General features: G+C 57.1%; 1 protein-coding gene across 1 annotated transcript in view; it reads right to left on the reverse strand.

Annotated features, from left to right (window-relative positions):
• LOC132834500 (trichohyalin-like) overlaps positions 1-15,922 on the reverse strand; it is a 122,558-nt gene that overhangs the window by 90,202 nt on the left and 16,434 nt on the right. Inside the window, exons 2-3 of the mRNA XM_060853424.1 lie at positions 6,221-6,269; positions 1,104-4,589 (exon numbers count right to left, since the gene is read on the reverse strand). Coding sequence (XP_060709407.1) covers positions 1,104-4,589; positions 6,221-6,269 — 3,535 coding nt within the window. The remainder of the gene's footprint in view (positions 1-1,103; positions 4,590-6,220; positions 6,270-15,922) is intronic.

A 15,922-nucleotide genomic window follows, 5' to 3' on the forward strand; every position in this document is an offset into this window, starting at 1 on the left:
CTTAAAGGGACAGGGCTCAGGGCTGTCAGTCTTAAAGGGACAGGGCTCAGGGCTGCAGGTCTTAAAGGGACAGGACTCAGGGCTGCAGGTCTTAAAGGGACAGGACTCAGGGCGGTCAGTCTTAAAGGGACAGGGCTCAGGGTGGCCAGTCTTAAAGAGACAGGGCTCAGGGCTGTCGGTCTTAAAGAGACAGGGCTCAGGGCTGTCGGTCTTAAAGGGACAGGGCTCAGGGCGGTCAGTCTTAAAGGGACAGGGCTCAGGGCGGTCAGTCTTAAAGGGACAGGGCTCAGGGCTGCAGGTCTTAAAGGGACAGGGCTCAGGGCGGTCAGTCTTAAAGGGACAGGGCTCAGGGCGGTCAGTCTTAAAGGGACAGGGCTCAGGGCGGTCAGTCTTAAAGGGACAGGGCTCAGGGCTGTCGGTCTTAAAGGGACAGGACTCAGGGCTGTCGGTCTTAAAGGTATAGGGCTCAAGCTTTGTCACTATTAAAGGGACGGGGCTCAAGGTCTGTCAGTCTTAAAATGACAGGTCTCAGGTCTGTCATTCTTAAAGGGTCAGGGCTCAGGGCTGTCAGTCTTAAAGGGACAGAATTTAAGGTCTGTCAGTCTTAAAGGTTCAGGAGTCAGGGCGGTCAGTCTTAAAGGGACAGGTCACAGGGCTATCAGTCTTAAAGGGTCGGGTCTTTAAAGGAGCAGCCCCCAGAGAGGCCAGTCTTAAAGGGACAGGATCCATGTCCACTACCTTTAAAGGGACAGGACACAGAGGCATATATCTTAAAGGGAAAGGACTTACAGAACCTCATCTTAAATTGTCAAAATCTGGGTCTTAAAGGGACATCAACCAGAGAGGCCAGTCTTAAAGGGACAGGACCTAGGATGGCTGGTCTTAAAGGGACAGGAGCCAATAGCCCCACTCAAATACCGTCTTAAAGGGACAGGGTAGACTCAATGGGCAATGAGGGCACAGTTAAAGGGACACCCCCGACCCCCACACACCATGCCCCCCGACCCCTGACCCCCACATACCATGTCCCGCACCCCCGACCCCCACACACCATGCCCCCCGACCCCCACACACCATGCCCCCCGACCCCTGACCCCCGTTACCTGGGTGTGTTCCTTCACTCCAGGACCATCCGACTCAGAATCCATTGTTAACCTGGCACGCTCCGTCTGCGTCTCTCCCCGTGTCTCCGTCTGCGTCTCTCCCCGTGTCTCCGTCTGCGTCTCTCCCCGTGTCTCCGTCTGCGTCTCTCCCCGACTCTCCGTCTGCGTCTCTCCCCGACTCTCCGTCTCCGTCTCTCCCCGTGTCTCCGTCTGCGTCTCTCCCCGTGTCTCCGTCTGCGTCTCTCCCCGTGTCTCCGTCTCCGTCTCTCCCCGACTCTCCGTCTGCGTCTCTCCCCGTGTCTCCGTCTGCGTCTCTCCCCGTGTCTCCGTCTCCGTCTCTCCCCGACTCTCCGTCTCCGTCTCTCCCCGTGTCTCCGTCTGCGTCTCTCCCCGACTCTCCGTCTCCGTCTCTCCCCGACTCTCCGTCTGCGTCTCTCCCCGTGTCTCCGTCTCCGTCTCTCCCCGTGTCTCCGTCTCCGTCTCTCCCCGTGTCTCCGTCTCCGTCTCTCCCCGACTCTCCGTCTGCGTCTCTCCCCGTGTCTCCGTCTGCGTCTCTCCCCGACTCTCCGTCTGCGTCTCTCCCCGTGTCTCCGTCTGCGTCTCTCCCCGTGTCTCCGTCTGCGTCTCTCCCCGACTCTCCGTCTGCGTCTCTCCCCGACTCTCCGTCTGCGTCTCTCCCCGTGTCTCCGTCTGCGTCTCTCCCCGACTCTCCGTCTGCGTCTCTCCCCGTGTCTCCGTCTGCGTCTCTCCCCGTGTCTCCGTCTGCGTCTCTCCCCGTGTCTCCGTCTGCGTCTCTCCCCGACTCTCCGTCTGCGTCTCTCCCCGACTCTCCGTCTGCGTCTCTCCCCGACTCTCCGTCTGCGTCTCTCCCCGTGTCTCCGTCTCCGTCTCTCCCCGACTCTCCGTCTGCGTCTCTCCCCGACTCTCCGCGCCTGTCTCTCCCGGACTCTCCGTCTGCATCTCTCCTGGAGTCTCCGTGCCTGTCTCTCCCGGAGTCTCCGTCTGCGTCTCTCCCGGACTCTCCGCGCCTGTCTCTCCCGGACTCTCCGTCTGCATCTCTCCTGGAGTCTCCGTGCCTGTCTCTTCCCGACTCTCTGTCTGCGTCTCTCCCCGACTCTCCGTCTGCGTCTCTCCCCGACTCTCCGTCTGCGTCTCTCCCCGTGTCTCCGTCTCCGTCTCTCCCCGACTCTCCGTCTGCGTCTCTCCCCGACTCTCCGTCTGCGTCTCTCCCCGTGTCTCCGTCTCCGTCTCTCCCCGACTCTCCGCGCCTGTCTCTCCCGGACTCTCCGTCTGCATCTCTCCTGGAGTCTCCGCGCCTGTCTCTTCCCGACTCTCTGTCTGCGTCTCTCCCCGTGTCTCCGCCTGTGTCTCTCCCGGAGTCTCCGTGCCTGTCTCTCTCCCACCTTCCTGGATAGCCTGTGCCTGCCCCCCTGGCCTTGGTCCTGGGACAGACGCTGAGAGATGACTCTGTTGTGAGGAACTCTCTTCCTGGGCCTGGGCCTGGGCCTGGGCCTGGGCCTGGGCCTGGGCCTGGGCCTGGGCCAGGGATCTGGGAGTTGACCACTCGAAGGACTCAGAGAGGCCCCAGTCCGAGGAACGGGAAACATCAGACTCACAGCCAACCGACACCTCCTCCTCGGCCAGACGCTCCTCCTCAGCCAGACGCCTCTCCTCGGCCAGACGCTGTTCCTCGGCCAGACGCCTCTCCTCGGCCAGACGCCTCTCCTCGGCCAGACGCTCCTCCTCGGCCAGACGCCCCTCCTCGGCCAGACGCCTCTCCTCGGCCAGACGCCTCTCCTCGGCCAGACGCTCCTCCTCGGCCAGACGCTCCTCCTCGGCCAGACGCCTCTCCTCGGCCAGACGCTCCTCCTCGGCCAGACGCCTCTCCTCGGCCAGACGCCTCTCCTCGGCCAGACGCCTCTCCTCGGCCAGACGCCTCTCCTCGGCCAGACGCCTCTCCTCGGCCAGACGCTGTTCCTCGGCCAGACGCTTCTCCTCCTCGGCCAGACGCTGTGTCTCGGCCAGACGCTTCTCCTCGGCCAGACGCCTCTCCTCCTCGGCCAGACGCTTCTCCTCCTCGGCCAGACGCTGTTCCTCAGCCAGACGCTGTTCCTCAGCCAGACGCTCCTCCTCGGCCAGACGCTGTGCCTCGGCTAGACGTTCCTCCTCGGCCAGACGCTGTGCCTCGGCCAGACGCTGTTCCTCAGCCAGACGCCTCTCCTCCTCAGCCAGACGCTGTGCCTCGGCCAGACGCTGTTCCTCAGCCAGACGCCTCTCCTCCTCAGCCAGACGTTCCTCCTTGGCCAGACGCCCCTCCTCCTCAGCCAGACGTTCCTCCTCGGCCAGACGCTGTTCCTCAGCCAGACGCTCCTCCTCGGCCAGACGCTGTTCCTCAGCCAGACGTTCCTCCTCGGCCAGACGCTGTTCCTCAGCCAGATGCCTCTCCTCCTCAGCCAGACGTTCCTCCTCGGCCAGACGCTGAGCCTCGGCCAGACGCTGTTCCTCGGCCAGACGCTGTTCCTCGGCCAGACGCCTCTCCTCGGCCAGACGCTGTTCCTCGGCCAGACGCCTCTCCTCGGCCAGACGCCTCTCCTCGGCCAGACGCCTCTCCTCGGCCAGACGCCTCTCCTCGGCCAGACGCTGTTCCTCGGCCAGACGCCTCTCCTCCTCGGCCAGACGCTGTTCCTCGGCCAGACGCTCCTCCTCGGCCAGACGCTGTGCCTCGGCCAGACGCTGTGCCTCGGCCAGACGCTTCTCCTCCTCGGCCAGACGCTGTTCCTCGGCCAGATGCTGTTCCTTGGCCAGACGCTCCTCCTTGGCCAGACGCTGTGCCTCGGCCAGACGCTTCTCCTCCTTGGCCAGACGCTGTTCCTCAGCCAGACGCCTCTCCTCCGCCAGACGCTCCTCCTCCCCCAGACGCTCCTCCTCCCCCAGACGCTGTGCCTCGGCCAGACACTTCTCCTCCTTGGCCAGACACTCCTCCTTGGCCAGACGCTGTGCCTCGGCCAGACGTCCCTCCTCCTCGGCCAGACGCCCCTCCTCCTCGGCCAGACGCCCCTCCTCCTCGGCCAGACGTCCCTCCTCCTCGGCCAGACGTCCCTCCTCCTCGGCCAGACGCCCGGGCTCTGGGAGGCTGTGCCCCTCGTGTGTCCCCTCAGCGGTAGTGTGGGAGTGAGCCCGCTCCATCAGGGCCCAGAGCCTGGGGCTCAGTTCACTGCAGACAGGGGGGGAGGTCTGGAAGGGGCCTGGGGGGGACGAGGGTGGCACTGGGGGTATCAGACAGGAGCTGTCATCCTCAACACTGGGATCGCACTGTGCACTCCGGAGGGACAGGGACAGGGGCAGGGGCAGGGGGCTCTTGGCTCCACCCCCTGACACCCTCTCCCTGACCTCTGACTCCCCTGCCCCAGGGAACCCTGGGGGTCGGAGGTCATAGGGTGGCTCCCTCGAGGTCAACGCTGTTTGGATCCCAATGTCCCCGGGGTCCTAGAGGGAGGGGGACAGGAGGGTCAGTGACAGGACCACCCTCACCCTCACCCTCTCACACTCACCCTCACCCTCACTACCCTCACACTCACCCTCACTACCCTCACCCTCAACCCCTCACCCTCACTACCCTCACTACCCTCACCCTCACTACCCTCACTACCCTCACCCTCAACCCTCACCCCCTCCCCCTCACCCTCACTACCCTCACTACCCTCACTACCCTCACCCTCACTACCTCACCCTCACCACCCTCACCCTCACTACCCTCACCCCCTCACTACCCTCACCCTCACCCTCACTACCCTCACCCTCACCACCTCACCACCCTCACCCCCCTCACCACCCTCACTCTCACCCTCACCACCCCCCCCTCACCCTCCCCCCTCACCCTCACCCCCTCACCACCCTCACTACCCTCACCACCCTCACACCCTCTCTCCCTCACCCCCTCACCCCCCTCACTACCCTCACCCTCACCCCCTCACCACCCTCACTACCCTCACCACCCTCACTCTCACCCTCACCCACACACCCCTCATCCTCACTCCCTCACTACCCTCACTCCCGCCATCCTCACTACCCTCACCACCTCACTCATTCTACCCTCACCCCCTCATTCCCTCACCACCCTCGCCCTCACCACCCTCACTCCCTCACCCTCATTACCCTCACCCTCCTCACCCTCACTACCCTCACCCTTACTACCCTCACCACCCTCACTACCCTCACCACCCTCACCCTCACTACCCTCACCACCCTCACCCTCCTCACTACTGTCACCCTCACACCCCTCACTACCCTCACCCCCTCACACTCACCCTCTCATACCCTCACTACTCTCACTACTCTCACACCCTCACACCCACCATCACTCCCCTCACGCTCACTACCTGCACTACCCCTCACTCTCACTACCCTACCCTCATGACCCTCACCCTCACCAACCCTCACACTCACTAACTCATCTCCCTTCACTCTCCTTACTCCCCTCACTCACTCTACCTTCCTCCTTACCCACACTATCCTCACTACCCTCACTCAACTCACTCCTCTCCACCTCACTCTCATTACCATCCTCACTACCCTCATCCCCCACCTCCTCCTGCTTCTCCCCCCCACCCTCCCTCAAATTCACGCCCCTCCACCCTACCATCAGATCCATCCTCAGCACCCTCACTCTCCTCCCTCCCTCCCTCCCCTTCCCTCACTCACTCTCTCCCTCCCCTTCCCTCACTCTCTCCCTCCCCCTCACTCTCTCCCTCCCTCCCCTTCCCTCACGCACTCCCTCCCTCCCCTTCCCTCACTCTCTCCCTCCCTCCCCTTCCCTCACTCTCTCCTTCCCTTCCCTCACTCTCTCCTTCCCCTTCCCTCACTCTCTCCCTCCCTCCCCTTCCCTCACTCTCTCCCTCCCTCCCCTTCCCTCACTCTCTCCTTCCCCTTCCCTCACTCACTCTCCTCCCTCCCCTTCCCTCACGCACTCCCTCCCTCCCCTTCCCTCACTCTCTCCCTCCCTCCCCTTCCCTCACTCTCTCCTTCCCCTTCCCTCACTCTCTCCCTCCCTCCCCATTCCGATATCCCCTCCCCACGGCCACCCTCTCTCCCACCATCACTCCTTGACGGTCACTCACCTGGGACACTGACTCCAACACATTCTGTTCCCCGTCAGTCGTGGACAGGCTGTGGGTGTGAGAGAGAGAGAGAGAGAGACAGAGTGTGAGACAGAGAGAGCACACAGTGATCCAACCCCCTCAGCATTCCCCTCCCCTTCACTCTCCCTCCCTCCCCTCCCCTCTCCCTCCCTCCCCTTCACCTTCAGGTCCTGACATTACAATCGATCACACACTGTCTCTTACCCCATACCGTCCCTGTCCTGGGAGGGTTTGATGGGGGACAGTGTAGAGGGAGCTTTACTCTGTATCTAACCCCCTGCTGTCCCTGTCCTGGGAGTGTTTGATGGGGGACAGTGTAGAGGGAGCTTTACTCTGTATCTAACCCCATACCGTCCCTGTCCTGGGAGTGTTTGATGGGGGACAGTGTAGAGGGAGCTTTACTCTGTATCTAACCCCGTGCTGTCCCTGTCCCTGTCCCTGGGAGGGTTTGATGGGGGACAGTGTAGAGGGAGCTTTACTCTGTATCTAACCCCATACCGTCCCTGTCCTGGGAGTGTTTGATGGGGGGACAGTGTAGAGGGAGCTTTACTCTGTATCTAACCCTGTGCTGTCCCTGTCCTGGGAGTGTTTGATGGGGGGACAGTGTAGAGGGAGCTTTACTCTGTATCTAATCCCGTGCTGTCCCTGTCCTGGGAGTGTTTGATGGGGGACAGTGTAGAGGGAGCTTTACTCTGTATCTAACCCCGTGCTGTCCCTGTCCCTGGGAGTGTTTGATGGGGGACAGTGTAGAGGGAGCTTTACTCTGTATCTAACCCCGTGCTGTCCCTGTCCTGGGAGTGTTTGATGGGGGACAGTGTAGAGGGAGCTTTACTCTGTATCTAACCCCGTGCTGTCCCTGTCCTGGGAGTGTTTGATGGGGGACAGTGTAGAGGGAGCTTTACTCTGTATCTAACCCCGTGCTGTCCCTGTCCCTGTCCCTGGGAGTGTTTGATGGGGGGACAGTGTAGAGGGAGTTATACTCTGTATCTAACCCCGTGCTGTCCCTGTCCCTGGGAGTGTTTGATGGGGGGACAGTGTAGAGGGAGCCTTATCCAGTAACAACACTCACTTTTACTGTCCTGGAGTTTGAATGACTCCATCCTATTTAATGATCGTTGGGAAAATATGGAATAATGGAACTGTTTGGATATTTTCTGGACTGGAAACGATGAGGAATTGCTTTATCACCTTCCTTGCTTTTCCAGCAACACCTTTTCAGCTCTGATCCCCAGCAGCTGCAGCCCTCACTCTCTCCTGAGCTTTGGAGAGAAGCTAAGCGAAGCTTTTAATAAGATACGAAAGTGATTTTGCCACTTATTTGGAAGCGCTAGCTTTCAGAGCGCTGCCCCTTCATCAGGTCACTGGTGGGACAGGATCGCAAGACGGAACTTATCGAGAAACATCTTTTGATATAAATTATATGTGTCTTGTGATCCTGCTCCACGTGAAGGAGCAGCGCTCCGAGAGCGAGCGCTTCCAAATAAACCCGTCGGACTGTGACCTGGGACAGTTTAACTTCGCCCACCCCCAAGTCGGCCCCCCCACATCGTGTCTTCAATCCCGGAATCTCCAGGTCCGGAAAGATTACCGGGCCCTCGATGCTGACAGTCACCGAGTTTCCCGCCAAATCGTTTGGAACGATCAAAATCTCCGAAAGCGCAAGTCGAGGGGAACCTCTCTCTCCCCACGGGCTCTGTCCTGAGCTGAGTTCTCCCCGTCCATGTCTCCACCTCACAGTCTCTCAGAAAAGCCAAGTGCAAAAAACTGACTCTGCTTCAACCCTGAAGAGGCGCAACCAGAGAACGTAGAAAAATACAGCGCAGTACAGGCCCTTCGGCCCTCGATGTTGCGCCGATCCAAGCCCACCTAACCTACACTAGCCCACTATCCTCCATATGCCTATCCAATGCCCGCTTAAATGCCCATAAAGAGGGAGAGTCCACCACTGCTACTGGCAGGGCATTCCATGAACTCACGACTCGCTGAGTAAAGAATCTACCCCTAACATCTGTCCTATACCTACCCCCCCTTAATTTAAAGCTATGCCCCCTCGTAATAGCTGACTCCATACGTGGATAAAGGTTCTCATGGTCAACCCTATCTAAACCCCTAATCATCTTATACACTTCTATCAAGTCACCCCTAAACCTTCTTTTCTCCAATGAGAACAGCCCCAAGTGCCTCAGCCTTTCCTCATACGATCTTCCTACCATACCAGGCAACATCCTGGTAAACCTCCTCTGCACCCGTTCCAGTGCCTCCACATCCTTCCTATAGTATGGCGACCAAAACTGCACACAATACTCCAGATGCGGCCGCACCAGAGTCTTATACAACTGCAACCAGAACCTGTGTATTTTCCAACAGCCTGGATTTCAGGGGAGAATTGTATAACGCAGAGACCGAGGGACAGAATTCTTTCAAAGTTTGTATCGCACGTAGACGGTTGGGGGGTGGTGGTGGTGGGTTAAGGTGTTCAACCTGCTTCCCTTCCTTACTCAGAGATGTGAGTAGATGCTGAGGTTATACAGGACGTTGGTGTGTCCACATCTCAAATACAGCGTCCAGTTCCCCGTCGCCCTATTGACAGGAAGTTAAAAATCACACTTTGTACACCCCAGTCCAACACCAGCATCTCCAGGAAGGACGTTATTCACTTGGATAGGGCTCAGAACAGATTTACCGGGAATGTGCAGGAACGGAGGGTTTGAATTGGGGCTGTTTTCCCTGCAGCGTCGGAGGCTGAGGGGTGACCTGATGAAATCATGGGGGGCATGGATAGGATAAATAGACAAGGTTTTTTCCCTGGGGTGGGGGACTTCAGGATTCGGAGGTGGGGGTGTATTTTTAAGATGGGAGGGGCAAGGATCGAGAGGCAACATTTTATACCCAGAGTGTGGAATGAGCTTGCAGAGGAGGGGCTGGGTGCAGTTACAACGACTAAAAACCATTTGGATCCGGACATGAACAGGAACGACGCGGAGGGATAGGGACCAGGAGAAGGGCCGGTGGGACCTGTTTGCGGTTGTGTTCAGCACAGAATGGTTGGGCCGAAGGGTCTGATTCTGTGCTGGAAGATCGGTATCTCATGAGAAACCAACACTTCCTCTCCTGCGACTTGGAACCTCTGACCCAGTCTGTTTTCCCCCAGATAGCCACGTAACTTTGAGTACGTTTATAAAGTCCCTGTATAACACACTTGTCCGTGTGTGTTGGGAGGGTGTGCCTGGGTTGGGAGGAATGTTACTGGCTGTTTAAATGCGGGATCAGCGCTTTGACACGAATCCCCATTTCATTCGCGATTGAAGAAATGGTCCCATCGAATCCCAACAATGTAGAAACAGGCCGTTTGACCCATTGAATTCACGCACGCCTCCACCCAGCCCGCAGAACAGCATCCCTGCATTTCCCACCCTAACCTGCACACCCCTGGGCACTATGGGACAATTTCCCATGGCCAACCCACCCTAACCTGCACATCCCTGGGCACTATGGGACAATTTCCCATGGCCAATCCACCCTAACCTGCACATCCCTGGGCACTATGGGACAATTTCCCACGGCCAATCCACCCTAACCTGCACATCCCTGGGCACGATGGGACAATTTCCCATGGCCAATCCACCCTAACCTGCACATCCCTGGGCACTATGGGACAATTTTCCATGGCCAACCCACCCTAACCTGCACATCCCTGGGCACTATGGGACAATTTTCCATGGCCAACCCACCCTAACCTGCACATCCCTGGGCACTATGGGACAATTTCCCACGGCCAATCCACCCTAACCTGCACATCCCTGGGCACTATGGGACAATTTCCCATGGCCAATCCACCCTAACCTGCACATCCCTGTGCACTATGGGACAATTTCCCACGGCCAATCCCACCCTAACCTGTACATCCCTGGACACTATGGGACAATTTCCCACGGACAATCCCACCCTAACCTGCACATCCCTGGGCACTATGGGACAATTTCCCACAGCCAACCCACCCTAACCTGCACATCCCTGGGCACTATGGGACAATTTCCCACGGCCAATCCCACCCTAACCTGCACATCCCTGGGCACTATGGGACAATTTCCCACGGCCAATCCCACCCTAACCTGCACATCCCTGGGCACTATGGGACAATTTCCCACGGCCAACCCACCCTAACCTGCACATCCCTGGGCACGATGGGACAATTTTCCATGGCCAATCCACCCTAACCTGCACATCCCTGGGCACTATGGGACTTTTTTCCATGGCCAACCCACCCTAACCTGCACATCCCTGGGCACTATGGGACAATTTTCCATGGCCAACCCACCCTAACCTGCACATCCCTGGGCACTATGGGACAATTTTCCACGGCCAACCCACCCTAACCTGCACATCCCTGGGCACTATGGGACAATTTTCCATGGCCAACCCACCCTAACCTGCACATCCCTGGACACTATGGGACAATTTCCCATGGCCAATCCACCCTAACCTGCACATCCCTGGGCACTATGGGACAATTTCCCATGGACAATCCCACCCTAACCTGCACATCCCTGGGCACTATGGGACAATTTCCCACGGCCAATCCCACCCTAACCTGCACATCCCTGGGCACTATGGGACAATTTCCCACGGCCAATCCCACCCTAACCTGCACATCCCTGGACACTATGGGACAATTTCCCATGGACAATCCCACCCTAACCTGCACATCCCTGGGCACAATGGGACAATTTCCCATGGCCAATCCACCCTAAACTGCACATTGTTGGATTGTGGGAGGAAACCGGAGCACCCGGAGGAAACCCACGCAGACACGGGGAGAATGTGCAAACTCCACACAGACAGCGGCCCTGAGGGTGGGATCGAACCTGGGACCCTGGCGCTGTGAGGCAGCAGTGCTAACCACTGTGCCATGGGAAAGGTTTGGATGGATATGGGCGTGGAGGAGGCGGCTGGTACTAGTTTAGATGGGATTCTGGTCAGCATGGGTTGGTTGGGCCGAAGGGTCTGTGCCCGTGCTGTCTGACTCTGGGAGAGGCCGAGGAGGCAGCGTTCAGGATGGGATAGGCTGGTCTCATCCTTGGATCAGAAAGGGAGGAGCTGAGAGCAGCAGGTGGGAACTGTCGGCTGAAGGTGGTATGGGTCTCCCTCACCCTGGAATCCTCACGGAGCTTCCTGGGTTTCCGGACGGGGAATCCAACAAAACGGGAGTTCGGAATGAAAACCCAACAGATCGGATCGCAACTTTAACAGGAATGAAGAGAACAGAGGTAAAGCCTTTGGGTGCGGGAGATGGATTTCTAACCAAAGACCAGGAACAGGACATGGATGGTTTTGGGAAGGGGACGGGCTGAGGGCCGAAGGGCCTGGTCTGCGCTGGATTGCTCTACGTTCTAGGACTGGGCCATTCGCTCCCTCCAACCTGCTCCCGCCCATCCGATCGGATCACGGCTGAGCCCGCGTTCCTCACGTCCACTTTCCCCGTAACCCTTCGTTCCCCAACTGACGGCGAATCTCCCCATCTCAGCCGTCAATATACACGAGGACTCTGCCCCCACAGCTCTCCAACAACAAGACCCACAACTCCCACCTCCCGACTCAAGATATTCCCCCCCCACATCCGAGTCTGGAACTGGTGTCCCTTTATCCCGAGACCGCGTCTCCAAGTGAAACCGTTCAGGAGGATAACCAGCGACGTCACTTTGGGAGGTGAGATGTTATGGGGAAGGGTCCAGTTACTGGCCACACCCTGAACAGCATCGACGTGCAGAGGGATCTTGGGGTGCGAGGCCATAGCTCCCTGAGCACGGTCACGCAGGTAGGTGGGGGCTGGGTTAGGGAGGGGTAACCCACGCTTGTCCTGATTGGTCAGGGAATCGTGTACCAGGGTCAGGACGCCATGTTGTAGCTCGGGACGGTTAGGCCACCCTTGGGTACAGCTCTGGGCACCACATCACAGGAAGGACATGGGGGTCTCGGAGAGGGGGCACTAAGGGTTTCCCAGGATTAGAGGGGGATCAGGAGAGGCTGGAAAAACTCAGGCTGGTCTCTGTGGAGCGGAGGAGGCCCAGGGGAGACTCAGTAGAAGACGATAAAACACTGAGACGCAGCGATCGGGCGGATGGTGGGACCCCCTTCTCCCCCAGAGTTACAGGGTCTAATATTAGGGGGAGGTGCATTTACAGAGAGAGGGGGGAGCGTTCAAAGGGGGATGTGAGGGGCAGGTTTATTACACAGAGAGGGGTAGGAGTGTGGAACACACAGCCAGGGGGTGGGGGGAGGCAGGTACTATGGGGGGTGTGGGTTTAACGGGCTTTTAGATTAACATAGGGATATTCAAGGGATGGAGGGAAAGGGACCAAGGGCAGGGAGAAGGGGTTAGTGTAATTTGGTGTCATGTTCGGTACAGCAATATGGGCCGAATGGCCTGTTACTGAGCTGTACTGTTTGATGGAAGTGCATGGAAAGCAGGGTTTAAATACAGGATGTAAAGGGGCTATTATCTCCCTCTTCACAGAGTCATGGAGATGGACAGCACGGAAACAGGCCCTTCGGCCCAACCCGTCCGTGCTGACCCAGACATCCCAACCCAATCTAGTCCCACCTGCCAGCGCCCGGCCCATATCCCTCCAAACCCTTCCTATTCATATACCCATCCAAATGCCTCTTAAATGTTGTCGTTGTACCAGCCTCCACCACATCCTCTGGCAGCTCATTCCATACACGTACCACCCTCTGGGTGAAAAAGTTGCCCCTTAGGTCTCTTTTACATCTTTCCCCTCTCACCCTAAACCTATGCCCCTCTCGTTCTGGACTCCCCCACCCCAGGGAAAAGACTTTGTCTATTTACCCTCTCCATGCCCCTCATGATTTTATAAATCTCTATAAGGTCACCCCTCAGCCTCCGACGCTCCAGGGAAAACAGCCCCAGCCTGTTCAGCCTCTCCCTGTAGCTCAGACCCTCCCACCCTGGCAACATCCTTGTAAATCTTTTCTGACCCTTTCAAGTTTCACAACATCTTTCCGATAGGAAGGAGACCAGAATTGCACACAATATTCCAACAGCGGCCTAACCAATGTCCTGTACAGCCGCAACATGACCTCCCAACGCCTGTACTCAATACTCTGACCAATAAAGGAAAGCATACCAAACGCTGCCTTCACTATCCTATCTACTGTCTGTTGCTTTGGACAAGTGTTATGAATGTTGCCATTGGACAGGTATATGGACGTACATGGAATAGTGTAGGTTAAGATGGGCTTCAGATTGGTATGATAGGACAGCACAGCATCGAGGGACCGAAGGGCCTGTACTGCGCTGTAATGTTCTACGTTCTATGAATGTGAGTTCAGCCTAGACCAGTGTCAATGATGTTGTTCTGAAATTAACTGTAGATGGAGCTGATTTTCTCTCGGAGAGTGACTTGGCTGGAGTGAAGGTCAAACACACAGAATAGTTTAACAGAACGGGTTCCCTTCCGGCTTGGTTTTTTTTAACTCAACAAAACCCATCAACAAATCCGATGGTAGAAAGGCAGGAGGTGTTTCAAAACAGCCCTGAGTTTAATCAATGTCCTTCCATGAGGTTCGGAGTTCACACAGTGAAGCTACACGGATATTAAAACAAACCGTTCCTGGAAATCTGAAACCCACAGGCAGACAGAGAGAGAGAGAGAGAGAAAGTGGGAGAGAGAGAGAGAGAGAGACAGAGAGAGAGAGACAGAGACAGAGAGAGAGAGAGAGACAGACAGACACAGAGAGGGGGGGGGGGGGAGAGAGAGAGAGACAGACAGAGAGAGACAGAGAGAGACAGACACAGAGAGTTGGGGGGGGAGAGAGAGAGAGAGACACACACACAGAGGGACAGAGAGAGAGACAGAGAGAGAGAGACAGAGAGAGAGAGAGACAGAGAGAGACAGACACAGAGAGTGGGGGGGGGGAGAGAGAGAGACAGACACACACAGAGAGAGTGGGAGAGAGACAGAGACACAGAGACGGAGAGAGACAGAGAGAGAAACAGAGATAGAGAGAGACACACAGAGTGGGAGAGAGACAGAGACAGAGAGAGATACACAGAGAGAGTGGGAAAGAGACAGACAGACAGACAGACACACACACACACAGAGACAGACAGACACAGAGACACAGAGAGAGAGAGATAGAGAGAGAGACAAAGAGAGAGAGAGAGAGACAGACAGACAGAGACAGAGGCAGACAGAGACAGAGAGACAGAAAGAGAGACAGAGACAGACAGACAGAGAGAGAGACAGACAGACAGACACACAGAGAGACAGAGAGAGACAGAGACAGAGAGAGACAAACACACACACAAACACACAGAGACAAACAGAGAGAGAGACAGACAGAGAGAGACAGATACAGAGAGAGAGAGAGAGACAGACAGATACAGAGAGAGACGAACAGACAGACAGAGACAGATACAGAGAGAGAGAGACAGATATAGAGAGAGACGGACGGACAGAGAGTATGTGGGGAAACTCAGCAGGTCTGGCAGCATCTGCAGAGAGAGGAAATAGCTTTCTCAGGAACGTCCCACTGTGTGTTTCTCTCTCCCTCTGTGGGGACACTCCTGGACCTGCTGAACTCCCCCAGCCTTCTCTCCCCCTGCCTGTTTCAGCTCGGGTGTTTAGGCTGAAGGGGTTACAGGGAGTGTCATTCCCGGGAAGTAACAAAGTGTTACTGAGGAAGTTCAGCCAGGCCCCGTGGGTGAAGTGTTATTCGAACGCTGGCACCTCCCTGATCCTGGGAGCTGATAATGCGGGTGGAAGTTAAAACAGCAGGAACCTGGGGGATCAGGGGACACGGAGCACTGACTACTTGGGGAAAGTTTTAACCTGGCTTGGCCCTGACAACGGTGTGGCCCAGTCTGGTAGAACACGCCTCACAAATGGAGGGGAAACTTGAAAGTGCAGCCAAACCAGGGTCTCTCACAGAGTTGAGGACCAACCCGGGTGGTGCTGCTACACTGCCTGGCACCGTTTCCAAATATATTCTCACGAGAAAGGAGACAAAAATTCAATTCCCGAAGGTCATTTGTCTGGGGACGATCGTGAGTGGTTTTCCAAGATGGCGGGTGGAGTAGGGCTTCTGGGCCAGATGTAGGCCGCACTGACCACTGTCCCATCTCTTCCCGCTCTGAGCAGGACCGAGGCAGGGGGCTGGGGGGAGGGGAGAATGGACCAGAGGGCGACCCTGACGGTGAGATGGCATTGCAGAGACACGGAGATCGGGAGGGAGGGAGGGAGAGAGAGGGGAGAGAGGGAGAGAGAGGGAGAGAGAGAGAGAGAGAGAGAGAGAGAGAGAGAGAGAGAGAGAGAGAGAGATCGAACCATCGTGGGGAAAGGCCGGCATGCAGTGACCACGGGCTAAAGGAGGATGGTCATTTGAACCTTGTTCCTCGATTCCTTATTTACTACTTTATACCAACGTTGAACTTTTAACTTCTTTCTTTGTTTATCTTGCTACTCTAAGATTCCGTCCTCTCCAGGTACCTCAGACCGAAGATGACATGGTGAATGGTCACGCTGTAGAGTCATAGAGATGTACAGCACGGAAACAGACCCTTCGGCCCAACCCGTGCATGCTGACCCAGATATCCCAACCCAATCTAGTCCCACCTGCCAGCACCCGGCCCATACCCCTCCAAACCCTTCCTATTCATAT

The sequence above is a fragment of the Hemiscyllium ocellatum genome, chromosome 40, assembly GCF_020745735.1.
Source record: "Hemiscyllium ocellatum isolate sHemOce1 chromosome 40, sHemOce1.pat.X.cur, whole genome shotgun sequence".
In the NCBI taxonomy this organism is placed as follows: Eukaryota; Metazoa; Chordata; class Chondrichthyes; order Orectolobiformes; family Hemiscylliidae; genus Hemiscyllium; species Hemiscyllium ocellatum.